The following is a 26,039-nucleotide window of genomic DNA, read 5'->3' as shown; positions in this document are numbered from 1 at the left end:
TGGTTTATCTGAAATGCTACATTTATTTCCTTTTAATCAAACCATATCAGAGCCCCCATTCCATAAAGATGGTGGGGAATTCAGTCTCAGTCATTATTGGGAATAGGGGCCTACCCAAAGTCATAAGAATCCAGGAAGGAAAAATGGTACTCTGAAATGAAGGTGGAGGTGGGGAGACCTCTAGCTTCCATCATGGACTCCATGAATATTTATCCAATTGCCTCCCTGTCACACTTAGGCCTTAGAACCAGATGATGCAAGTGGCCCCTATGCTTATGGTCCAAACTTCCTAGGCACACTAGTATTCATCCCTCTGAGTTCTTGTTTCCTGCTCCTGTGATGATGCAGGAAGCAGTACAAAGAACCAAGAGCATTAGTTGACTTAAGAAAGTGGGTTCTATCCTTGGAAAAAACAAATCCTTAAGGGAAGGATGTGCAAAAGCCTGGCTACCTACTTGGAGTGGGTGAGGACAAAATATTGGTAGAATAAATACTAATTATTACCCTAGTAAAATGTCCAGACACCAACTTCTAAAATCTTAAAATGCAAATAAAAAATAACCTTATTGGGTTAATTTCACATATTCTTATATTGAATCTTCAGAAATTTCAAGCTTCTGAAAATTTAATATTTAGACTTTATAAAATTTTGTTTAGTCACTAAATCACATCCGATTCTTGTGACTCTAAATAGACTGTAGCCCGCCAGGCTCCTCTGCATGGGATTCCCAGGCAAGAATACTGGAGTGGGTTGCCATTTCCTTCTCCAGGGGATCTTCCTGAGCCAGGGATTGAACCTGCAAATCGTGCATTGCAGGCAGATTCTTTTCCACTAAGCCACCAAGGAAGCCATATATACATAGATATATAATAATATAGTCAGAATCAGTTGTTAAAAGCTGCTATTAAATACAATGTCATTCCAGAAAACAGATTGCCTAGTTTTAACACTTGGAAAGTAATGGTTCTCTCAAAATACAATTCAGAGTATAGCACTTCGAATTCAAGATGGTAGAATATTGTACCTTAATAGCCCAATAAGATGATTTGTCAAGTTTGGTGTATGATTTTTTGTAACTTGTGACTTGGATTGAATGTGGATTGTAGGATAGTGTGGTTTAAAATTTATGGGGGCTCAGATAAAGTAGAATATTTACTTCTGTGGAAAATTACAATCCCTTTTTCAAAATGAAATTTTATTTACCAATACAGTTGGAAGTTTAGCATTTTAATCAAATGACTGCAGATAGAGAATCAAAGGGAACTGAAAGTGTAATCATACAGATCTCATAAAATGTGTGTGTGTGTGTAGACACTCATCCTCCCTCCCCACTAAAAGCCAAACTGTTGCGTTCATCACAAGATCTTTAATAGGATGTTTCTAAATATTGCAAATTGGATAGTAATAACCTTGAGCTGAACCATCTTTTGTTTTCTAACTGATAAACTTTTAGCATTAGATTATTAGGCATGAAAGAGACCTTGAACATAATTTAGTCTTTTGCCTTTGAAAGTTTGTGAGATTTGACAAATATTTGCTGAACACCTACTCTACATCAGGCACTTGTAAAGGCCTTGGAGATAAAACAAGGAATAAGACCCCTCAAGGTAGCACTTTTATTCTGTAGCTTTTTCTCTTTTTTGTTGTTACAGCCCTATTGGGCTATAATTTACGTTATTCACCATATAACTATACAAATAAAGATTTTTAGTATATTCAGAGCTGCTACAGTCACCAAAATTTTAGAACATTTTCATCACCTCAAAAAAAAATCCGTTTAGCTTTTATAACTTTCCTCATCTCCCTATTGCTCATCAATCATTAACCTACTTTATGTTTTTGCCTATGCTGGACATTTCATATAAATGGACTCACATTATGTGACCATTTGTGTGTATGCTTATACTTAGCACACTTTCAAGCTTTGTCCTTGCAGCATGTTTCTCTACTTCATTTTCATGGCTGAATACTATTCCATTTTAGGAGGTTATCCCTTATCTATTACCTTGAGTGACATTAGGGTTGTTTCTAACTTTGACTGTTAAGAATAATGTTATTGACATTTGTGTGGACGTTTTGTGTGGTAGTGTGTTTTCATTTCTCTTGGGTATACCACCTAGGAATGGAATTGCTAGGTCAAATGGTCACTCTTAGTTTTAAACTTTTTTGAAGAGCTGACATCACTTTCCAAAGTTTCCGCACTATGTTACATTCCTACCTGGCGTATGAGGGAACACATTTTTATTTCCTGATGTTGAAGCTGAAACTCCAATACTTTGGCCACCTGATGTGAAGAGCTGACTCATTTGAAAAGACCCCGCTGCTGAGAAAGATTGAGGGCAGGAGAAGGGGACGACAGAGGATGAGATGGCTGGATAGCATCACCGACACAATGGACATGGGTTTGGGTGGACTCTGGGAGTTGGTGATGGACAGGGAGGCCTGGCGTGCTGCGGTTCATGGGATCGCAAAGAGTCATACACGACTGAGCGACTGAACTGAACTGAAATCAGGTTCACTTTAGACTTTGCCGGGGTTTACTAGTGAACAGCAGAAACTTCACTTGCGAGGAAATGAGACTGTTGATTCACTGTCTTCCCATGGGGCCAGGGCCTCTATTATTCCCTAAGCATTGTCTCCTCTTTCAGCCACTTGGGAAGCTCCCAGGCCCACTGGGAGGCTCTGGGGTAACCTGCTTACGGGGAGGTTAAGGAAACTAAGGACAAGTGGCCGGACGCCTGGTGGCCCGGTCCCCGCGTCCCGCGCGCGGATGGGCCCACGCGGCCAGCGCTCGATCGCCCGTCAGCGCCGTCGGGCCTGAGTGACGCTTGGGCCCGGCCCGGGGCGAGTGCCCTGAGCGTCCGCGGGCCAGGCCGAGCTAGGGTGTCGGCGGAAGATAATGCTGGGTGCTGGGCCGCAGGGCCTGCGGCCCGGGCCTCCGCCAACGGGGCGGCAGCGCGACCGCTGGGGGCGGGGGACCGAGGCCGCGCCCCCGCGCCTGTCCCGCCCGCACCCTGCTGGGGGCGGCGGCCAGCCCCGAGCCAGCCGAGGCTCTTCCGCGCCGGCAGGGGCAGCAGCGGGAGCGGCGCGGGGCGGAGCGGCCAGGAGCGGCCCGGCCCGGCCCGGCGCGGCGGCGGCGGCGGCGGCAGCGGCAGCGACGCCAGAGCTCGTGGGCGCCGTTCGGGAGGCCGCCGGGACCCGGCCGCAGCGCGGGGAGGCCTGGGGGCAGGAAGCCGCCGCTGCCGCCATGCCGCTGCTCTTCCTCGAGCGCTTCCCTTGGCCCAGCCTGCGCACCTACACGGGCCTCAGCGGCCTGGCCTTGCTCGGCACCATCGTCAGCGCCTACCGCGCTCTCAGTCAGCCCGAGGCCGGGCCCGCGCCCGGGCCCACCGAGGCGGAGCCGGTAACGGCCCCGGTGCAGCCAGACCCGGCCGCGCTCGTGCGGCCGAGCGCCGGGGGACCGCGGGCCCGCGACGTGGCCCAGTACCTGCTCTCGGACAGCCTGTTCGTGTGGGTGAGCGAGGATGCCGGGCCCGCCGAGGGGGGAGCGGGGCGAGCGGAGGGGGCCGCCATGTCACCCATTATCTGAGGGGGCGTGGCTGGGGCCGGGGTCCCCTCCCCCGGGCCCCGCCCGCGTACGCGCCCCCGCGGGGCCCGCGGAGGGCTGGGGTGCGGCGGCGGGTCCCGGGCCGGCTCGTCTCTGAGGGCCTGGGGAAGGGACTTCGGGACGGGGTTGGGGAGGCGCGGGGGCGGGGCGCAAACGAGCGCGGCGGGCGGCCGGGGGCGGGCGGGGGGCAGGCGTGGAAGGGAGGTGGCGGAGGGTTGGGAATCGGGGGCCGGGGGAGAAGTAAAATATGGGGGGCCGAGTTGGGGGTGCTGAGGGACCACCCGGAAGTGAACTGGAAGACCTCAAAGAGCAGAGTCAGTTTCCCCGGAGTTGGGAGGGCTTTTCGGACGCGGTCAGGCAGGCAGATGTTAACGCGTTTCACGTGTAAAGAGAGGAGACAGAATTTCAGATGTTGAGCATAGGAGAATTTTGGGCATCTGGGTGTGTTTGCACGTTGTTTGGAGAGGGACCGTCTCCCACAGTTGTTTTTTTTTTTTTCTTTCTTCTTTATTATGTGATTGTCCTCTTTGAGTGGACCTAAAACAAATACAGACTGTGCTCCCTTTCCTGCTGCTTTTACCTGGTGATTCATGAAAGTTCCTTTGATGTCTGAAGTCAGCCAAAACATCTGGAGTCGAGAGATGTCTCTTCGTTTTAACTCAGGGTTTCTCCTTCTAGTGATCCATGTTAAAACAAGGTTTCCAGTTTGTCTGCCAGTATAAGATAAGCAGCGTTTAGGAGGCACAAGTGCTAGTTTCGGTTATTAGAACAGATAATTTCAGGCGGGCAGATGAGCAGTATTTTGGCTGAAGAACTTGGTTTCCACCTTGGCCTTTGAATGCCTCATAGAAATCCCACAGTGATCAGAAAAAGTTGTTCTGGGACTGAAGTCTGTCCCTAGGGTTTGCTGTGGTGTCTTGTCTCCTCCCATTTCGGTTGAGAGTCGGCTGTAAATGACTGGGATTAATATTCCAAGTATACGGAATGATATACAGCTCATTTGTTGTAATTAATCCCACTGTGCTTCATCAGGAAGCAGTGGGATTTATGAACTCTGTGGGTGTAGATTAAGTGTCTTGGTCCTTCATGATGGGAAGGGTGAGGTTCCCTTCTTCCACTGCTGTGTAAAGCTGAACCTTACAGTAGGGAAGAAGGGAGAAGAGAAAGAACTCAACCCATGTCTCTTGTTTAATGTCTGTTAAACGTAGATTTTTAAAAATCTGGTTTGCATTTTAGTTGGCAGATAAACAACTTAATGTGAAGAGTGCTTTTGTCAAATGTTGAGATTATAATGTAGTCTTTGATATATATATATTTAAGTATAAGATACAAGTAAGCCTTTGAGATGGAACTGCTATGGTGTTTAACAACTATAAGTATTGTGTAATGATTACCACCCCCCCAGTCTCTTTGTACAAAACTCATTCCAGTTCCAAGGTTAGCACCTCTTCATAAAACATTACATAAACATAAAACATTAAAAAAAATTACATAAACATAAAACGTTAAAGCCTGTTGATTTTCTGTGAAAATTATTATTTTTAAGAAAATTTCCTTTTCTTCCCAGCTTTTTCAACAGAGATATTGCCTCCAGTGAGTTTATGATTTCTTCCTATCTGTGGATGATTTTTTTTTTCCATTCTCAGTTGGTGTTGCTGCTGTTCTTCCATCTTTCCTCTGTGGTTTTCACACTTTTATCTTGGCCTTCCTTGGTTCCTCAGACCTTCCATGTGTTGCATTTTCAGTTTTCCTCATCACCCATTACTTAAGTTTCTGCTCTAGTAGCAGAATAGGAGTTGCAATCTCAAAAGCCTTCCTCTGAAACCTGCCAGATAGCCTAATTAAGTGAATACATGGTGGAGTCTTTGTTAAAATGGATCCTTTTTTTTTTTTTGGCCCTGCTCAAGAACACTCATTCAGTTTTTAAAAACCACGCAAGACAAAAACAATCAGTTGATCTTTCTGCCAGTTTGCAAAATCCTGCTAGCTATTATTTTGCATATTGATCTCTAAAACTTATTTTCATAGGGCACAGTTTAGATGAATATAGCTAGGAATATATCTTCATTCTAATTAATGTCCTAGTGATTTCCCACTCATTAATGGTTGAGAAACTGATCAGGGAGAGGATGGGGTAGGGGGTGAAGGTCAGATTATGTAAACCTTGCCTGCTCTGTTAAGGAGTGTGAACGTTATTTCATGGGCAGAAGGGTTTCAGTGGGAGTGGCCGGGAGGAGGGGCTGTCATGATGAGATGATTTTTTCAGGGGGGTACCTATAGCAGCAGTGGGGAAGATGGATTTATGTAGAATGGGAAGAGGCTAGGAGATGGAGTGACCAAAGACTCCAATTCCGAGGAGAGCTCTCCTGGTGGCCCTCTGGCATGGATATTGAGAACACGTTTGAGGGGATTTTCTCAGTGTTAGTACTCTAACAAATACCCGGTTTGTCTTGATTGTTTGTTTATGTTTTTCTAGAACTTCCATTCCAAACTTTCATTCCAGATTAGGTTTTATTTTGTTATTTATTTCTAGGCTAATTTTACATTGTTCAGATGTCCCTTCCATTAAAGTATCTCCTGATCCTTTTCCATCATTGTTTTGAATCGTTCAGGTGTTTCTGGCTTTTCAACTTTGTTAATCTCACTCATTAGTTTCATTACTTTCTCCTGATTTTTTGTTTTTTCCTGTTCCATTCTGTTTTTTTTCCTCTCTTTTATATTTGCTTTTAAAATGGTAAGAGCAGGAAGTGGTAAAATAGAGAAATAGAAATATGGAACAAATTTTAAGGTTCTGATGACTTAATTAGATGCAAATAGGATAGTTGAAATAGAAATGTCAAAGGAAAAAGTCACCGAAAATGAAAATGGATAAAAGAGAACTGATCATTGAGAACAGAGATTAGCAAACCTTGTTGGCCTATTTGGCCTATTAGCTAATAATGGTTTTTACATTAAAAAAAAATTTTTTTTTAAAGGAAGACTATGTGACTGAGAGCATGTGGCCTACAAAGCCTTAAATATTTACTAATAGCCCATTAGAGAAAAAGTTTCTGACTCTTGCCTTAAAGAGCCCATCTTCACATAATTATACAACTTGAGAACTGAAAGTAATTTGCTAGGTTTGAGTGTTGATAAGATGAATATTCCAAAGAAGAGAGAAAAATGTTAACTCCAGAAATGTTTGGGGCAACTTAAGAGAAAGACTAAACTTGTAAATAATAGGACATTCCCTGGTGACTCAGAGGTTAAAGCGTCTGCCTCCAATGCAGGAGACCCGGGTTCGATCCCTCGGTCGGGAAGCTCCCCTGGAGAAGGAAATGGTAACCCACTCCAGTATTCTTGCCTGGAGAATCCCATGGACGGAGAAGCCTGGTAGGCTACAGTCCACGGGGTCGCATAGAGTCGGACACGACTGAGCAACGGAACGAAACCTAGATAAACAGCTCAAAAATACAGGAAAAATCTCTAGAGTGAGGGGGAAGGAGATAGCTATTTAATTGCTTGCTACATGTGTGCTATGTGCTTTATACATGTAATCTCATTTATTTCCCCAATGTTGTGAAAAGAGGAACATAATTATCATTGTAATAAGGAGGGGAATGCGTTATTGGCATTTTATACTTGTCACTGGGAGCCTGCAGAAAAGTAACATTCCAGTGTCCTTAAAAGAGGACACTGATAAAAGATGTGTGTGTTTGTGGTGGGGGGGTAGGGGGTAGGTAGTGCTGGTGTTAAGTAGGAGGCTAAGTAACATCCATATCCATTGTATCCTTGAAACGGTTCCTGGGAGTTGAATCGCTTTTTGTCACAAGGTCATAAATAATGCCCCATTAAGTGAAGCCGCTCAGTCGTGTCCAACTCTTTGCGACCCCATGGACTGTAGCCCACCAGGCTCCTCCATCCATGGAGTTTTCTAGGCAAGAGTACTGGAGTGGGTTGCCATTTCCTTCTGCAGGGGATCTTCCCGACCCAGGGATCAAACCCGGGTCTCTCGCATTGCGGGCAGACGCTTTACCGTCTGAGCCACCAGGGATGTACAATGCCTGGTTGGTGGCCAGCATTTTATAGAATCAAACACCTGCGGGGTTCAGTTCAGTTCAGTTGCTCAGTCGTGTCCGACTCTCCGCGACCCCATGAAGCACAGCACGCCAGGCCTCCCTGTTCATCACCAACTCCCGGAGTTCACTCCAACTCATGTCCACAGAGTCGGTGATGCCATCCATCCATCTAATTCTCGGTCGTCCCCTTGAAATGGACTCAGTTCAGTTCAGTTCAGTCGCTCAGTCGTGTCCGACTCTCCGCGACCCCATGAATCACAGCACGCCAGGCCTCCCTGTCCATCACCAACTCCCGGAGTTCACTCAAACTCATGTCCACAGAGTCGGTGATGCCATCCAGCCATCTCATTCTCCGTCGTCCCCTTCTCCTCCCGCCCCCAGTGATAAATGTGGCCAAGCTGTCTCTTAGCACCTCTTCTCTTCCTCGCAGACCAGGCTGTCTGATACCTTAGTTTCTGTTTCTTCTAGGTGAACAGAAGAGCCATTCTGGGAGAAAAGTTTTCTTACGGGGCCTTTAGAGCAAAGGGAATTACTTTAAGCTTGATTCAGTAGGGGTTCCTTGGGTCATTACTACCTGGTCTGTTTGGTTAAGACTACTCAAGGACTAGCAAAACTTGTTGTTGTTTTGTGTAGACAAGAAAAAATAAAGGCATTTGGTGAGATTTTCAAAAAATATTAAAGCTTTTAAAAAAAAAAAACACTGCTATAGGTAGACATTTTTCTGAAGTATTTTACTATAGTAGAAATACAACGTGTTATACCAGGTTAACTTGCGACTTAGGCTACTCAGTTTGGGTTTGTTACTTGTCTGTCTCCCATGGTACAGTGAGAAAAGTAATGTGAAACTTCGGAACTGGTCAGGTTAGATTCTAAACTTTAATAGATTTTTTTTTTTCAATAGATTCTTAACTTAAAAAAATTAATAAATGATGTATGCTCATGGTACAGAAGGCAAAAGGTGCACAGGGGATGTGTACAATGAAAAGTAAATCTCCCTGTCACCTGCCTCCCTCCCCCAAAAGTGGCCCTTACCAGTTTCTTGTAATTAGTGCTGGTGTTAAGTAGAAAATTAAGAAATACCCAGATTGATCAAGTCCTTGACGCAGTACACATTAACATATTATACAATTATATATAGTATATATACAGTATGGGATATATGTTGTTGTTTAGTTGCTAAGTCATGTCTGAGTCTTTTGTGACCCCATGGACTGTATAGCCCGCCAGTCTCCTCTGTCCATGAAATTCTCCAGGCAAGAATACTGGAGTGGGTTACCATTTCCTTCTCTAGGGGATCTTCCCGACCCAGGGATTGAACCCACATTTCCTGCATTGGCAGATGGATTCTTTATCATTGAGCCACCAGGGAAACCCATAGTATATATACATATTCTTTCTTTTTTATACAGAGAGTAGCATAATAATCACATTTCTACACTTTGCTTTTTTTCAGTGAGCAAGTTATCTCGAAGGTTCTATATAATGCTTGTAAATGTAGAACTGCTGAGTTAGTTTTCCTGGCTTCATTGTATTTCATTGAATGGCTGTTTTTACACTTTATTGAACTATTCTCCCTAATGGCCATGTAATTGTTTTCTATTTTTCTGGTGTTATAAACAGTGTTCCAGTGAGCTCCTTATACTTAGATTTATTTACATGTAAGTTTGGATTCTGCCCACAAGGGAAGATTATAGAAGGAGGTTAGTTCTTTTACTGTGGTCTGTAAGGATCAAGTTCAGACTAAGCCTGTTGAAAGTGAGTCTCATTTTGATTATTGGAGGTGAGAAGGTTTGTCCTGGTTTTATTGGTTTAAATATGGACTGAAGTGTTTTTTCTGTAAGAATATCACTGATGACCTAGTGGGATCTGATATGCAGTTTGCTTTTAACTTTATATGGGAATATAGTTGATGTACAGTGTTGTGTTTCATGTGTACAGCTTAGTGATTGTTATACATGTACATATACCCCTTCTTTTTCATGTTCTGTTCTCAAATAGGTTATTACAGAATATTGAGTTCCCTGTGCTATGCAGTAGGTCCTTGCTGCTAATCTATTTTATATATAGTGAAAGTGAAAGTCACTCAGTCATGTCCAACTCTTTGCAACCCCGTGGAATATACAGTCCATGGAATTCTCCAGGCCAGAATACTAGAGTGGGTAGCCTGTCCCTTCTCCAGTGGATCTTTCTGACCCAGGAGTCGAACTGGAATGTCCTGCATTGCAGGTGGATTCTTTACCAACTGAGCTATTAAGGAAGCACTTTATATATGGTAGTGTTTATATGTTAATCCAGGGATTTACTTTTAAATGAAGACAGCTTGAATTATGTTTCTTCCTGTATTTTCAATTTTTCAAGGCTCTGTCAGTTTTAAAATTGAAATTTATATCTGTATTGGAATGATAGTATGTGTGAAGTTGACATTTTTTCTGTAAGTAGAAGAGAATTCTTCAAGAACTTGGAATAGCAGACCACCTGACCTGCCTTCAGAGAAATCTGCATACAGGTCAAGAAGCAACAGTTAGAAGCAGAGGTGGAAAAACAGACTGGTTCCAAATTGGGAAAGGAGTATGTCAAGGCTGTATATTGTCACCCTGCTTATTTAACTTATATACAGAGTACATCATGCCAAATGCTGAGCTGGATGAAGCGCAAGCTGGAATCAAGATTGCCGGGAGAAATATCAATAACCTCAGATATGAGAGGACACCACCCTTACGGCAGAAAGCGAAGAGGAACTAAGAGCCTCTTGATGAAAGTGAAAGAGGAGAGTGAAAAAGTTGGCTGAAAACTCAACATTCAGAAAACTTAAGATCATGGCATTCAGTCCCATCACTTCCTGGCAAATAGATGGGGAAACAGTGGCAGACTTTATTTTTGGGGGCTCCAAAATCACTGCAGATGGTGACTGCAGCCATGAAATTAAAAGACGCTTACTCCTTGGAAGGAAAGTTATGACCAACCTAGATAGTGTATTACAAAGCAGAGACATTACTTTGCCAACAAAGGTCCGTCTAGTCAAGGCTATGGTTTTTCCCGTGGTCATGTATGGATGTGAGAGTTGGACTGTAAAGAAAGCTGAGTGCCGAAGAATTGATGCTTTTGAACTGTGGTGTTGGAGAAGACTCTTGAGAGTCCCTTGGACTGCAAGGAGATCCAACCAGTCCATCCTAAAGGAGATCAGTCCTCGGTGTTCATTGGAAGGACTGATGCTGAAGCTGAAACTCCAATACTTTGGCCACCTGATGCGAAGAACTGACTCATTTGGAAAGACCCTGATTCTGGGAAAGATTGAGGGCAGGAGGAGAACGGGACGACAGAGGATGAGATGGTTGGATGGCATCACCAACTCAATGAACATGAGTTTGGGTAAACTCTGGGAGTTGGTGATAGACAGGGAGGTCTGGCGTGCTGCAGTCCATGGGGTCGCAAAGAGTCAGACACGAATGAGCAACTGAACCGAACTGAGGTGTTTTAAAAGCACTTTTTCATGATCTTAAAATCTTTGGTTACTTCCAATCTTGTATAGCTTTCAGTTTCATATAAAATTCACAAAATATTATCTTTTCTTTTTTATCTAAAATCTCTTTCTAATATCAGTTTACTGGTATCAGTCTCTTTTCCCCTGCTTAACCATGCCAATTTTCAAATCTTCCATTTATATTTAAAATAGAAATGATTATGTACTGGTGATGGAATTATTAGAGACTTTCACTTCTTTTTTGGTAAATCAGAGTTACAAAGTTTTTATACCTTATCTTTGAACTTAGGAAAACTGAAAAAAAAAAAAGTTTTAGCTAAGAAGTAATACTTTATTGCTTAGTTTATACCCCAGGGTATGTGAGAAATCTGTTTAGGTTAGAGAAATGATTGAGTGACCCTAAATTTGATCTCTCCTGTTGTTCTCAGGAGAGCAGCTAGCTGGCTTGGCCTGTTAGATGTTGATCAAGTTCTGTGTCCTGTAGATCCTAACAGCTCTTTGAGTGCAGGGTCCAAATCAACCTCATTTCTATTAACCTCCCACATACCTTTAGCATGTAGGTACTAATATGTTGAATTTATTTCTGCATTTCATATGCCTACCTGCAAAAACAGGAAGACTTTTTAAAAAAATTGTGTTGTAATTAGGCTGGGAATGGATGTTTGGCTGATTTAAAAAATCCGGTTCAGCTGGGCCATATGGCATGAGGGACTGTGGTTGTAGTTTTGTCTTATGACATTTTTTTCTTAATTGACATGATTGGGGTTCCCACTAACTGATTTAGAGCACAAGGAAGATGAACCTTTTAAACATCTATTTCATCTCCTTAAAATTTAGTATTCTACCCAATTTGTTGGACTGTTTTGAATACGGCTGTTCCATAGTACTTAAGGAGGTTAGGATGTTTTGGATAGCTAATTTTTTTTTTTCTGGTTATCTGAAGAAATTAATTACCAGAAGAGTTTCGTTTTTCAGCACTATTTTTGTTTTAGTTCTTTGAAAATACGTACCATACTTCTTTGTCCCATTAGACAGGCAGAATGTAACCAAACATAATTTATTCTTTTGTAAGAATCAGGGCTACCATTCATGATACATAATGCATCAGGGTTACCAAAGGGCTGGGTAATGTCAAGTACAAAGAGGAACCTGAAGAGATCCTAGGGAGTTTCCTTCCTTATATTACCCTCTTCTGTCACCTTCCTTTATTTACTCATTTTTAAAACATCATTTGCTTCTTTTAGAAGTAGAGAAACGGATGACCTGGGAAGAGGAATCTGGCCACCTCCACCTTCCTGTACACTTAGTGAAACAAAGATTGAAGTAGCTTTTTCTGTCGTTGGTGTTCATTTTCATTTGCTCTAACTGAAAGTCGTCTTTACAGTTCTGCATCAAGGTCCTTTCGACTTTTTCAGATTCTTTGGTTTTAAAAATCACTGGAGCATCAGTAAGGTGGTGTGCCATACTAACTTCTGAGTTGGGGCAGCTCACATTTTCATTTTGTAAGCATTAGGTTTGTTGTTTAGGTGTAAGGTCCTTCTTAATTACTAAGGAAATTTTCTACTTGCTGGTGAAGAAGGCCTTACACTGTCACTGGTGTCTTATGGCTGCAGTTCTCAGCTCCTCCTGCCACCTTTCTTGTTTATTCCTGCTTTCTTGATTCTGCTCCCCTCAAATGCCCCAGAACCTTTCCTTTAATAAGGCCAACACCAACCACAGGTATCTTTTGTCCCATTGCAATACATTTGAAAATGTGTATGTTTTTGATTTTCAATTCTCCTTGATTTTGTAGACTCTTTATGACCATTCACCCTCTTCTTTTCCTGTTTTTGAACCGAGCAGCGTAGGAAGTTTGGGTGCTGGACTTTTACTGTTCATGATAACTACATTTTCTGGAAAAAATTTTCTTCTAGACTGTTCAAAGCCTTAATATGAGAATTGATATACCTCAGAGATACGGTTTTCTAAAGTGTATACACTTTTATACATACAGTGCGGAGTTTATGGTCATTTCAGTTAAGACTGAAGGGAATGATGGCCTTCTGAAGGGTACACATTGGGACAGGGCTCTGTGAGTTAACCACCAAGCTGGTACCTTCCCTCCCTACTCCTCATCCATACCCCCAACCACCCATAAAAATGTGCCCCTTCAGATGTTACTGATCTTGTACTGGTAGAAAACTGGAAAGGTTCAGTCATTAGAAATGTTGGCTAAATTCCCAATAGAAAAGTTTTAGAGCTGCATTTATTTTTCAACAAGAGGAAATAAACTTCCTTTCTTTGGTTTGTGCACAGGTTCTAGTAAATACTGCTTGCTGCATTTTGATGTTGGTGGCTAAGCTAATCCAGTGTATCGTGTTTGGCCCTCTTCGAGTGAGCGAAAGACAGGTAAGTCCGCACGACAAGGATGCATTCTTGTGACTAGATTAAAAAAACAAAAACTTTCTTGGGTATAATTTCAAACTTACAGAAAAGTTGCACAAAGAGTATGAAGAACTCCCATATAGATTTTATCCAGATTCAGAGTTACTAAAATTTTGCCCCATTTGCTCTAACATTCACCTTTTATCTCTATATAAATATCTATGGCTATTCACCTTTTATCTCTATATAAATATCTGTCTCTATATATATTCACCTTTATACATGTTTTTTTCTGATCTGAGAGTTAACTGGGGACATCATATATAACCTCAAATAGTGCAGTGTATGTTTCCTAAGAGCAAGGATCTTTTCTTATATAACCATAGGAGAGTGATCAACATCAGGAAATTCAACATTGGTAAAATGCTTCATGTAGTCCACAGTCTGTATTCAGTGTAACCAGGCTGTCCCAGTATTGTTCTTGATCGCTATTTCCCCATGACATATATGAGGTAATTCTGAAAGAAAGTCTGACTTTTTTTGTTTGAATAATAATATATATATCATTCTTTAGAATATGGGTACTTTTCCAAAGGAATTTACTGAGAGATTTTAGTTTTTCCCTTTGGAAAGGAATATTAAGATTCCTCATTTTGCAAGCCAGTGTTCAGGTGAGATAGTCTGACATTTGAACATTATTCTCAGAATGTATATATGAGCAGGATGTGCTTTCATTAAAGAATTAATGCCACGAACATACTGTGCAGATTGGCAGTTCCCCAAAGGATTTTAGCGGATGGAGTGTAGAATGGTGTGTTTTAGAGTAAGACTTTAGAACTGGCCTTTACAACAATAACACATGAGCAGAACTATGTTGTACTTTGTCTTATTCCAGTGGTAAGACACAAAACCTACTGTCGATACATTAACAGTACACAGTGGCCTCACCCCGTGCATATCCTTTTCAACCCAAATCTCTTGTTATCAAGTCAGCTGAGGTCCTGGGCAGAGTTAAAATGCAGGTACCGTGTGATTGAGCCCTTGGATGCTGTGAAGAGCAGGGCTGTTTGTTTTCCCCTAAATTTTTCGTTAGTGAGTATTGAGCACTTTCTGCAAAATATCAACTCCAGAGGTCTCCCAGATGGGATTAATAGAACATAGTTTTTTGGTAGCATACAAAGACTTTTAAAAAAAATTTTATTTAATTTGTGTCTTTGGCTGCACCAGGTGTTAGTTGTGGCATGTGGGATCTAGTTCCCTGACCAGGGATCAGACTTGGGCCCCCAGCCATTGGACCTCCAGGGGAGTGCCCAAAAGCTTTCTTTGATGCTTCTTCTGTTTTCAAGTAAAACTTTGACTTGTAGGCCAGAAATCAGTCAGGCCAAGCAAGCCATCCAATTGTTGGTGGATTGTTTTGGCACCAGTGGGCCTTATGTACCACTTTATGTTTCCTAAAATGTTAAATACCAGTTCAAAATTTACAGAGAATTAACCTTGAAGTACTATAGAGATTTTTAAAATACCTGGAGGCAATCATAATCGGCACATTTGTCACTCATCTCCACTGTCTTCTGTATAGATCACGTCTTTCATGTTGTTCCGTGATGACCATTTTTGACCAGTGTCATCCTGTAGTATTAACTAAGCACTGATTTGAGTTAGCACACTACAGAGTTGATATGGGTTTATTCTCTGGGTGCTTAAAGTTGAAGAAGCAGAGTAAATACCTGGGGCAAAGACATTGAATACCTAAACTGGAACACATGTTAAACTGTTAAGTGGCGGTGTAACAAGGGTTTTTTTAATGCACTTAATGCCTACTGTGGCATTTGTCTAAGCACAGTATGTGTATTAACTTACTTACTTCCCCCAGCTATTCTGTGAGATATATGCTATTGCTATAAGGCCTGTCTTATAGATGGGAAACCAAAGCATGGGATTGGTAACCAAAGCCATACAGGAAATAGATGGTGGAACAAAGGTTCAGAACCAGGGCACAGAATGTTCTAGCTTCACCTCATGCTTCCTGCCCCAGATCTGGAAACAGACATTCACATCTGTCAATTCCTAGTTCATTTTCTCTGAACAAAGGGCGTCTAGGCACAGTACAGTGTTTTAAAGTTCTCAAAATAGCTCTTATCTTTAAATAGTTTTGTTATCAATGTGTTCCACATGTGGGTTCAATTATTTCTGTTTTTTTTTTTCAATTTTGCTTTTCTTTCTGTTTAAAATTTTGAATTTGTGAAACATTTACACAGTTTAAAAACTTTATATAAAAGTAAACTTAGGAGCCATGTTTTCACCCTTCTCTGCACTCAGTTTCCACCACTATGCTTGATAGTACTTTTTAATATCTGTTGGGTTGATGCTCCTCGTTGCCCTTCTTTTTTTTCAGGACGGTAAATATTTTTAAAATTGAACATCGTCAGTGTCAGAAAGAGTACAGTGAAGTGGATATACTTACGTATATGGGCGGGTACATTATATAACTTCATTGGAAATCAGTGGATGTTACTTATTGGGAACCATAACAACATCCATAACCTTTGATTGTTGAAAAAATAGAATTTTGTACAAAGATATTCACTGCAATACTTTCTGAATGGTGAAAAAACATTTCAGTGACCATCTGTGTTCACTGGCATGGTCCTTTCAGACAGTGTTCATTGGCATCAATCAGTGTTTTACATTTAGGAAGAAAATTGCATGAAGATGTTAAGGCATCGTTTTGTTCTAACTTTTCTTTGTACTTTTTCATACATTATTGATTATGGCTGAAAAATTAGCATATGTTATTTTTGAATCTGAAGGATGTTTAAAAAAAAAAGAATGTCTAATCTTTTGTTTTAAGAATTCAGAGAGCATAAGTAGTAAAAATGATACTTGTAGCTGTCACTATTCTTTTTTATTCTGTGTTTTATTCTGTTATATAACATATATTATTAATATTATACTAAACTAATATTATTCCACTCTTAAGGTCTAAAATTTCTTAACTGACTGAGGAATTCAATCCAGAATCTGTAGATTACTTCCTAGATGTCCTACCTTTGTTCTTCAGAGGGCTCATTTCTTTCTTTGCCTTTGGTTTTGTCATGGACAAGTGTTAGAAAGCAGAGAATAGAATATTCTCTCCTCCTTAAAAGCCAGCTTTTGTTGTGTTACCTTCTCTAGAACGGATTAGGTATAATGGTACTCACCTTTACAAATATTTTTCTTTTTAGCACCTCAAAGACAAATTTTGGAATTTTATTTTCTACAAGTTCATTTTCATTTTCGGTGTGCTGAATGTCCAAACAGTGGAAGAAGTGGTCATGTGGTGCCTCTGGTTTGCTGGACTAGTATTTCTGCACCTGATGGTTCAGCTCTGCAAGGACCGGTTTGAATATGTGAGTGTTTACCCAAGCTCTTCTTTTCCTGCTTAGGCATACACATGCCAGGTCTGAATGGTGTAATATGAATGAGCCGTGACATGCGTGTGCACGACGGCTCTCCCAGGGAAGGCTCCTGGCTCAGGCACCTCCTGCCTGTTTCTTGAGGAACTTTCTGCAGCAGCCAAGGAATGCAGGGGCAGTGTACCCTCAGGAGGCTTTCTCCCCTTCCCAGTGCTGTTACATGACAGCCCACGTAGGGTCAGTTCACCTAACACAAACTGTTTTGATCGTAGTGAGTGAAAGGAAAGCTTAAACTGAAAAATAGCTGATCTCTTCCAGATGTTTTCTAATCTTCCATTCTCTCCCTTCTTACTCTGACCCTTGGGGCTCCTCTTTCTGACTAGTTTATGTTGTTTCCACCCCCGGGCCAGGACTGAAGTAGCTCTCTTCGCTCCCTTGGTCCCTGGAGAAGTGAATGCTCTTCTGTCTGGGTGTAAGTTCTGCCTTTTGGCTGCAGAGTTGTGCGGGAGAATCTTCCTTCCTGACTGCTCCCTAACTGATCTCATAGATGCAGAGCAAATGGGCACCTGCAATCCTGCCGCTCTGTGAAACCCGCCCCATGTACTCTTTGCCCGTTTCCTTACCCAGTCTTCATGAACCGTGGTGGTCCTTGCACCTCTATGTGAGTTGATCTCAGTTCCACGGCCTTGAGCTGTTTCAGAATTCAGCCTCCATCCCGGGCCATGAACAGGTGCTGCTTGTCTCCCCAGCTGGTTTGGTATCTACAGTTTCCTGCTCAGGAGTCAGCTCCAGACCTCCCTTCTCCAAGCTGTTGCCTCTGCTTGTGTGCGGTTAACGCAGCATGACGATAGTGGTCCATCTTCACCTGGAGTACACTTCAGTTGTCCCAGCTGTGAACAGGCTAGGAATGTCCCCCCAGGTGACTTTGAGAGGTTAGGATTAGAGCAAGATTGAGAAAGAGCACGACAGAGCATGGTGTTGCCCAGAGTCCTGTTGAAGCCAGAAGGGAGAATGACAGACCTCTGGCAAGTTGCTTCTAGAGGCTTGTAACCCCACCGGTAGGAGGATTCTTGGGAATTTGAGATGAAAATATCATGTATATTGTTATGATCCCTAAATTAAATGGTGAAGATCTCAAGGTATCAGCACATACTCACATTGAGGTTGGCTGGAGAATTCTGACCATCTGGTAATGGGATACTTTTCTGTGCAGACCTCCTAACAAAGCCACCAAGCTTAACCTTGAGTTTCTCCGTCAGGTTTAGCGCTGCTGTGCTGAAGAATGAGCTCTGTCTTCCGTTTTGTCCTTCCAGCTTTCTTTCTCTCCCACCACCCCCATGAGTAGCCACGGCCGAGTTCTGTCCCTTCTGACCGCCATGCTGCTTTCCTGCTGTGGGTTAGCAGTCGTCTGCTGCGTCACAGGCTACACGCATGGGATGCACACGTTGGCTTTCATGGCTGCAGAGGTAAGATACAGACACAGGCTTTTGCTCTGGTTGTGTTCCCATGTATTTTCGAGGAAGCTAGAGGGTGGTTGACAGATTATTTTTCACCCATGATGGATAGCTGGTCTTTGATTTTAACAAACATTTTTGGAGTTCCTTTGTTTTAGATTGGATTCTGGTACTGAATGCTTCGATGTATGTTATTTCATGTAATCCTTGCTACAACCTAATAAAAAGTACAGTTGACCCTTGAACCACGTGTGAACTGTGTGGGTCCGCTTATATGTGGATATTTTCCAGTAGGAAATACTGCACGGTCCCTGGGTGGTTGAATCCACAGATGCGGAGGAGCTGGATGTGGAGGGCTGACTGTAAATTTATGCACTCCTCTGTTGCCCAAGGGTCAGCTGTAATTATTTTTGCCAGCAGTTATACATGGTGCTTACTGTACACTGGTGATTGTTGTAAATGCCTTACATGCCTGTTTATGAATGGGAAAATGGCATGGAAGCCGAACTGCTAAAAGTTCCAAAGTGGTAAAATTAGCATAATCCAAGGTCTATGACTTCCAAGTGGGAAAGGTTTTCTCCTTAAGAATCAGTACTTGGTAACAATAGGGAAATACCCTGTAATTGGTTAGGAGGAGGAAATGGCAACTCACTCTAGTAATCATGCCTGGGAAATCCCATGATAGAGGAGCCTTACCTGCTACAGTCCAGGGGGTTGCAAAGAGTTGGACTTGACTTAGTGACTTAACTACCACCTGTAATTGGTTAGTTTAGATAGGCCATAAATTAAGATTTTACAGAATAATACAATAAATATGGAAACTATATTCATTATTTTTAGAGAATAATCTGAGATATTCATTTATATTTAAAATGCACTTTTAAAAACCTTTCTGAAAATACCAATTTCTATTCAATAGAAATCAGATTTTTTGTATGTTCTTTCTTTTCAGTGGCTATATTTGCTTTTTTTTTTTCAGGCCAAAGGAAAAACACTTTCGTCCATAATTGCTATTAATGAAAAAATGAACGATATCTAGTATCACTATCAGTAGATGGCTAATATCAAAACTATAAGTTTAAACTGCTAATTGGGAATTTGTTAGAATAGGATTAAAATTTATTTTTCTTAATAGTGTTCATTTTGGAGTATAACGTAGTGTAAGTACATTGTTTTCCTTTTTTGTTTCTCGAGCTTTTAATTTCTATTAGGCCAAACTTTGAAAAAGGTGCACCTAAAAATAAAGATACTTAAAACAGGCCTATTGGGCCATAGTACATATTTTATTTTAGCTCATTAAGTTTTTAAGATAAATTATCATGTTATGGGTTTGATATTTTGAACTGAATCATGTTTTTATAGTGTTTCTCTTCTACACAAAATATTTTCTATTTGTAAATGAAAGTTTTCTAATCTCTAAGAATGTTTATGTTTAATTCTCCTAGATTAAGAGGACATTTTTCTTAGCATCAGTTTCTATAATACAAAATACCATGAAGGTCTTATTTTGTTATTGATTGCCTTCATTCGGTTTTCTTCTGTGTCAGTGAACAGGGTTCAGAAAGCATTATGCAGCAAGCAGGGACTCGTAGATTATCTAGGATAGTAGGGTCTAAACCTTACCTTGGGTATATGGCCCCCAGGTATTCAGACCACCTCTTCGGGTTATCAATTACGGTGACTCGGTGCTGTACAAAATAGAAGTGATTGTCAAATTCAGTGACCTCGAGATTGTGGAAGCCATCCCCAGGAGCTGGACAGGTGTAGTTGGTTGTCACCTATTAACAGGAAAAGGCTCAATAAAAGTTGAGTTTCTGGGTCTTAAGAATATTCCATGGAAATTTGAAGCACATGAACTAAAATGGTTGGTAACTTTTTTTTTTTTCTTTCAGTTTTAATGAGATATATAGTCTATATAAGTTTAAGGTGTACAGCATAATGATAATAATAGTTTATGTGAAATGATTATTATCACAATAAGTATCCTCTTAATTCCCCCCAAATGTTTTTTCCCTGTGATGAAACTTTTTGGGATGTCCTCTCTTCACAACTTTGAAGTATACGGTACAGATTACCTATAGTCATGTTATACATTACATCCCCTGTACTTATTTACCTTATAACTGGTAACTTGTGACTACCATCTTCCAAGTCCCCCTCACCCCCCGCCCCAGCCATTGAACAACCTGCTTTTTAATTGAACTGAGAAATGTTTGTCTTTTATCATTTTGCAAAAGTTAATTTGGTCTGAGCAACCCTAAACTTTACTAAAAGAAAAAAAAAATCTCTCTTTTTTAAAATAGTCTCTTCTTGTGACAGTGAGGACTGCTCATGTGATTTTACGGTGAGTAGAAATTTGGGAGGGAGGTGATGGAGGTCCACTCTTACAGTTGATTTTAAAATATAGCATGTAGAAAATTTGTAAAAATGTGACTCTGCTGTATCCTATTTAAAGCAAATTCAATTGTGACAGTAAATCACTAACATGATTCTTCTCTGTTCATGGCAGATACGTAATTCACCTCTGGGACCTCAACCATGAAGGGACATGGGAAGGAAAGGGGACGTATGTCTATTACACAGATTTTGTCATGGAGCTCACTCTCTTGTCCTTGGACCTCATGCACCATATTCACATGTTGGTAAGTTTCCCAGTGGGAACTCCAACAGAGAGAGCTAAGTTTTTTAGAATCAGGAAGTCTGTTCAGTACAAAGTTTAATAAGGGAAACATTTGTGGATGACCCACTTAAAAGACTATAAAAATGATGCAACTGTGCCCCTCCCCTTTTGTTTCTTTCTGCCCATTGGGTGTAAAACAATGTGGAACAGCTTTGGTGCCCAGCTCAAGAGGTGTTTGCTGTCCTCCCAGGAGACTTAACTCACTCTGCTGACCAAGTCAGGAGCTAATTCTTTTAGCATGGTATTAAAAGAATTCCTCTCCTCGTAGATTCTATGGCTTCTGATATTTAGCAGTTACTTTGTAGGCAGTAAAGGGGACTCCCACAGTGTTAGCTGCTTCATGGATGCATAAATGTTCCATCTTTGTAATTAAAAGCAGTCTTTATTCTTAATTTTTCCTACTTCATTGTTTGCATTTTACTTTGATGTGCAAGAAATCACCATGTTGAAAACCTGCTTCCCTGGTTAGCACTTCAGTGATCTCAGAATGGTGAGAATCAACATATTTGGTGGGCAATTTGTTTATATTGTAAGCCAGTCAAGTAGCATTTAAAGATTTGGGAGTTGAATGTAGCACATTTCTAAGTGTACTTTTTTAAAATGACTTTGAAAACGTACTTTAAAACCCCCGCCCGCCCCCCCCCGCCGCCAAACAAATGTCCAAAGTTAAGTGTTGACTTTTTTTGTGGTTACTGCTGCTTTATTTATTCAAAGCCATATATTCATCATATATTGGGCATATAGCTTAGGTTTTTGTAGCTGTTGTATTATGTGCATTTTCCTATGCTAGCAACATTTCTTCTAAATCATTTTAATACCTTTAAGATAAAAATTCCATGACAGAGTTATGATGATTTAATTGAAATACATCATACAGCACTGTTATAACTGTAGTTATCATGTTGTATGTTACATCCCCACTAAGTTTTTATCTTACAACTGGAAGTTTGTACCTTTTGATCAGTTTCCTTCCTTCAATTCCCCACCCCTAGCCATTGAGCACCCAGCTCCCATAATAAGAGTATTTAGATTTTATTCAGTTGTTTGCCTCTTCACATCTTTACATAATTTTTGGTCACATATTAGTTTTTTTTTGAAGTATTTTTTTCCTCTTTTCACTTAAACTATTATTTACCCATATCATTAATCTTCAAAATGTTATATATAAAATATAATAGGATGTAATTATATTTTATGATATATATAATGAGTATATAATATTACATTATGTGAGTTCACAGTATAACTGTTCCCCTACTGGGCATTTGGTCTGTCTCCTGATTTTCTGTTTTATAATTGCATGAATGTACATCATTTGGCATAAAGCTTTAAAATTTCTGGTGAGTTCCTCAGAAAGATGGCTGTTGATGGAGTGACTAGGCTCAAGAGCATGGACAGTGTTCAGGGTCATGAGAGAAGTCTGTGCATTTGCTTCCCAAGTAACTGCTCCTGTTCACCTTTACCCAGATTCAGACCTTCTGTTGCTTGCCTCACCCTTAGTGCTAGCAAGGTCACGTTGACCGTTATTGTACATTTTATCCTCTCTCTCACTCATCAAGTTATTCGGCAACATCTGGTTGTCCATGGCCAGCTTGGTCATCTTCATGCAGCTGCGTTACCTGTTTCATGAAGTACAGCGTCGCATCCGCCGGCACAAGAACTATTTGCGAGTGGTTGGAAACATGGAAGCCAGGTGAGTCAGCAGGTTGATGCCGCCTACGTTGACACATTTGAGATCTTTAACAATAACAGATCCCGGGTTATATCCCTGCTTTTTTCAGCTGTTAATGGAATGGTGAAGAGTGCAGGCTCGGGAGTCAGACTGCCTGGATGTGAAGCCCACTTAGTTACTGTGTGATTCTGGACAATTTACTTACCTCCCTGTGCCTGGGTTGCTTAAGCCTAGGAATAATAACAATACCTTCTTCCTGGAATGTTGGGTGGATTCAATGGGATAATGAACATAATATACTTAGAACAGTACTGGGTAAATATTAGGTTCTTTTATTACATCATTATTTTTATCATCACTATTATTAAATGGAAGTCTCCTTGGGCTTCTGCCCTTTTTATTCCTTACACATGCAGGCTTACAGACACACACAAACACACATTCTGTCTGTCACACTCTTAACCTCACTGAGGTGTTCACTTGGCATCTGGAGGCTAAACCAAGCCTGAAAGGTGTGAGATTAACAGGCATCGTTTTTGTGTCCAGGGGAGCAGTTTGGCTCTCTGAGGTGTCTTAACTCCTCTAATCTACCCAGAAATGTCCGCTCAAGTCATCATTAACAAGGGCCGTTGTGTTATGACACGGTCAGTTTCTCTGTATAGGTTGCTTGCTCTTTGATGGTCTCTGAAGAGAACATGGTTGTCATGGTTTTCGTGGGTGGAGAGTTCATGTTGAACATGCTTCCTCTGTAACTGTGCTGTTGGAAAGGTGAAATCTGTGCTGTAAGTGGTGCTCAGTGTTTGTGTGTCGGGTTGACAGAGATCCCTGCCAGTGCACTCTGATGGTTTTCGTTTTTTTTTCTTACAGGTTTGCAGTGGCAACTCCAGAGGAGCTGGCTGTCAATAACGATGACTGCGCCATCTGCTGGGACTCCATGCAGGCTGCGAGGAAACTGCCTTGTGGACATCTTTTCCACAAGTAGGAGCTTTGCAGGGGGCCACATGGGACTGGTGTTCTGTCCTGGCCACGAGGATGCTTCTTGTGCCGGGGCTTAAGACCAACCTTAGCTGAAGAGTGGGCGCGTTCCCTCAGACTGGCCATGGTGCTGGTACTGAGTGGGGTGGGGGACCTGGGAGTGTGTGCCTTATTTCTCTGCCTCTTCCCTACACGGCAGGATTGTTCCCCACTCACAGTTTGCCATCTCAGTTTCTGGATGTGTTAGCTGTCTTCACATTCCTTCTCTGTGTAAGCTCTGAGGTATAACACATAGGCTAAAGGGGTGGAGGAATCCTCGCTTTCCAACAGCTTATTCCTTTCCTCACCTTTTATTGGGGTGAGAATATTTATTTGTTCATTTCGCGCATGCCCAGAAGCAACATAGAAGCACACACCAGGGCAGTGTGATCGGATGGGGATCAGACCAGAGGCAGTAAGCAGCCCAGAACTGTGACTGTGTCATCAGGGATTCCAGAACCTCCATGGCTGGACTAGATCTGTGTGCAGGGCAGGCTCTTCTGTCCCCTGCGAGCCCTTGTCTCTCGCTGTTGCAGTCCTCACCTCCTAACGTTATTCATTTTTAGAGCTCTCATATGGACTGTGTCTGTTCAACCTATATCCTAAATTATTCTCTTTGTAGATTGAATGTTTTTCATGTTGATAGACCTTTGGGTATCTCTTGACCTTTTGTATCTATGGTCAGTCTTGCATATTGAGAAAGTTATAATCTTTACATGTTTAATGTTCCTTTCTTTATTTTGTATTCCCAAGTAGTTTTTCTTCTCCTTTTTAATATTAGAAAGACTTTGGAGCCAGAGTATCAGTAACTCAACAAATTTATTGATTTTTTTTTTAATGTGCTGGCTGCTGAGTTGGCTTCTGGGAAATAATGTTAAAATAACAGAGGTGGTCTTTGTTTCACAAAGTGTTCAGCCTAATGGAGGAGACAGACATGAATTAAGCAGGAGTGTTTATGAGCATGTAAGGATAAATTGAGACAACTGCTCTAAAGAAAAGGAATGTGGTCCTTGAGAGCTTGTAACAAAGGAATATGGCACCTGGAGAAGGTGACTCCTGACAATGAATAGGTGTGAAGGCATCAAAAGAAGGGATTGGGTGGAAGAGCCTTGGAGACAGAGGGAGTGTGGTGTATCCAAGGAGTGAAAGAGAACCCGTGTGGCAGGAGCTCAGAGTGTCAGAGAGGGGATGGTGTTTGCTGAGGCAGAAGACACAGGCCTGAGTCACCTTGCAGGGAACTGAGGGCCGTGGAAGGTTTTAAAGTAGGGGATCAGGATCAGATATGCAGCTGGGAAAAATCAGGGAGGCTGGTTAGTAAGCGCTGCTAGCGTTCGGGCGCCGAGAGGCACATGGGCTAGAGCAGTGGAAGAGGAGCAGGAGAGGGGTGGACAGGTGTGAGAAGCAGCAGGAGGCACGTGGTGCAGACTGGCTGTGAGAGAGTCAGGAACATAAAGTGTTGAGGATTCTTCTAGTTTTGCAGCTGAGCGACTGGATGGATGGTGGTGCTGGTTGATGAGGTTGGAAGACCAGAGACACATGCATTTCTCAAAAACTTCAGATAGTTCCTAAGGAGCTTGGAGAAAGTTTGGAAGAATAACTCAAAAGAGTATATTTCACTCCAGAAAAAATGTTTTCAAGCATTTAATTAGCTTAATTTTAGGATTTAATTTTTTTAATTGAGGCAAAATTCATATAACATACAATCAGCCATCCTAAAGTATACAATTCAGTGGCATTTAGTGCATTCACAGTGTGGTACAGCCACCACTCTTCTGTAATTTCAAAACTTGTTCATCACTCCAGAATAACCCCTCATACCCGTTACAGGGAGTCACTCCCCACTCCTTCCTCTGCACATTACCTGGCAGCCAGTAATCCACTCCCTGTCTCTGTGGGTTTGCCTTTTCTGGAAAGTCCATATGAAAGGAATCATACAATATGTGACTTCTTGTGACTGCCTTGTTTTACTCAGCATAAAATTTTCAGAGTCATCCAAGTTGTAGCATATTTCAGTACGTCATTCCTTTTTATGACTGAGTTAAACATTTTTTATAATAATTGAACAGTCTGTTTATCCGTTCTTCCATTGATGGACCCTCCATTTTTCCACTTTTTAGCTATTCCAAATGATGCTGCTATTAATATAAATGTTTGTGAACAGATATCTGTATCTGTTGGAGTACCTGTTTTTAATTCTTTTCAGTATATACTTGGGAGTGAAATTGCTGAGTCATAGGATAATTCTATGTTTAACTTCTTGAAGAACCACCAGATTTTCCCACAGCAGCTGCACCATTTTACATCCTATCAGCA

General features: G+C 41.6%; 1 protein-coding gene across 1 annotated transcript in view; it reads left to right on the top strand.

Moving 5' to 3' along the window:
* The first annotated feature begins 3,055 nt into the window (after positions 1-3,055).
* Positions 3,056-26,039, top strand: part of AMFR (autocrine motility factor receptor) — a 40,267-nt gene continuing 17,283 nt past the window's right edge. Inside the window, exons 1-8 of the mRNA XM_055412727.2 lie at positions 3,056-3,515; positions 13,443-13,535; positions 16,736-16,900; positions 18,220-18,372; positions 20,664-20,704; positions 20,870-21,002; positions 22,600-22,733; positions 23,580-23,690. Of these exons, the coding sequence (XP_055268702.2) occupies positions 3,249-3,515; positions 13,443-13,535; positions 16,736-16,900; positions 18,220-18,372; positions 20,664-20,704; positions 20,870-21,002; positions 22,600-22,733; positions 23,580-23,690 (1,097 nt within the window). The 5' untranslated portion in view covers positions 3,056-3,248. The remainder of the gene's footprint in view (positions 3,516-13,442; positions 13,536-16,735; positions 16,901-18,219; positions 18,373-20,663; positions 20,705-20,869; positions 21,003-22,599; positions 22,734-23,579; positions 23,691-26,039) is intronic.

The sequence above is a fragment of the Moschus berezovskii genome, chromosome 22 (assembly GCF_049115385.1).
Source record: "Moschus berezovskii isolate FMDL1 chromosome 22, NW_MosBer_1.0, whole genome shotgun sequence".
NCBI classification, from domain to species: Eukaryota; Metazoa; Chordata; class Mammalia; order Artiodactyla; family Moschidae; genus Moschus; species Moschus berezovskii.
This window is presented reverse-complemented; position numbering and strand designations above follow the sequence as displayed.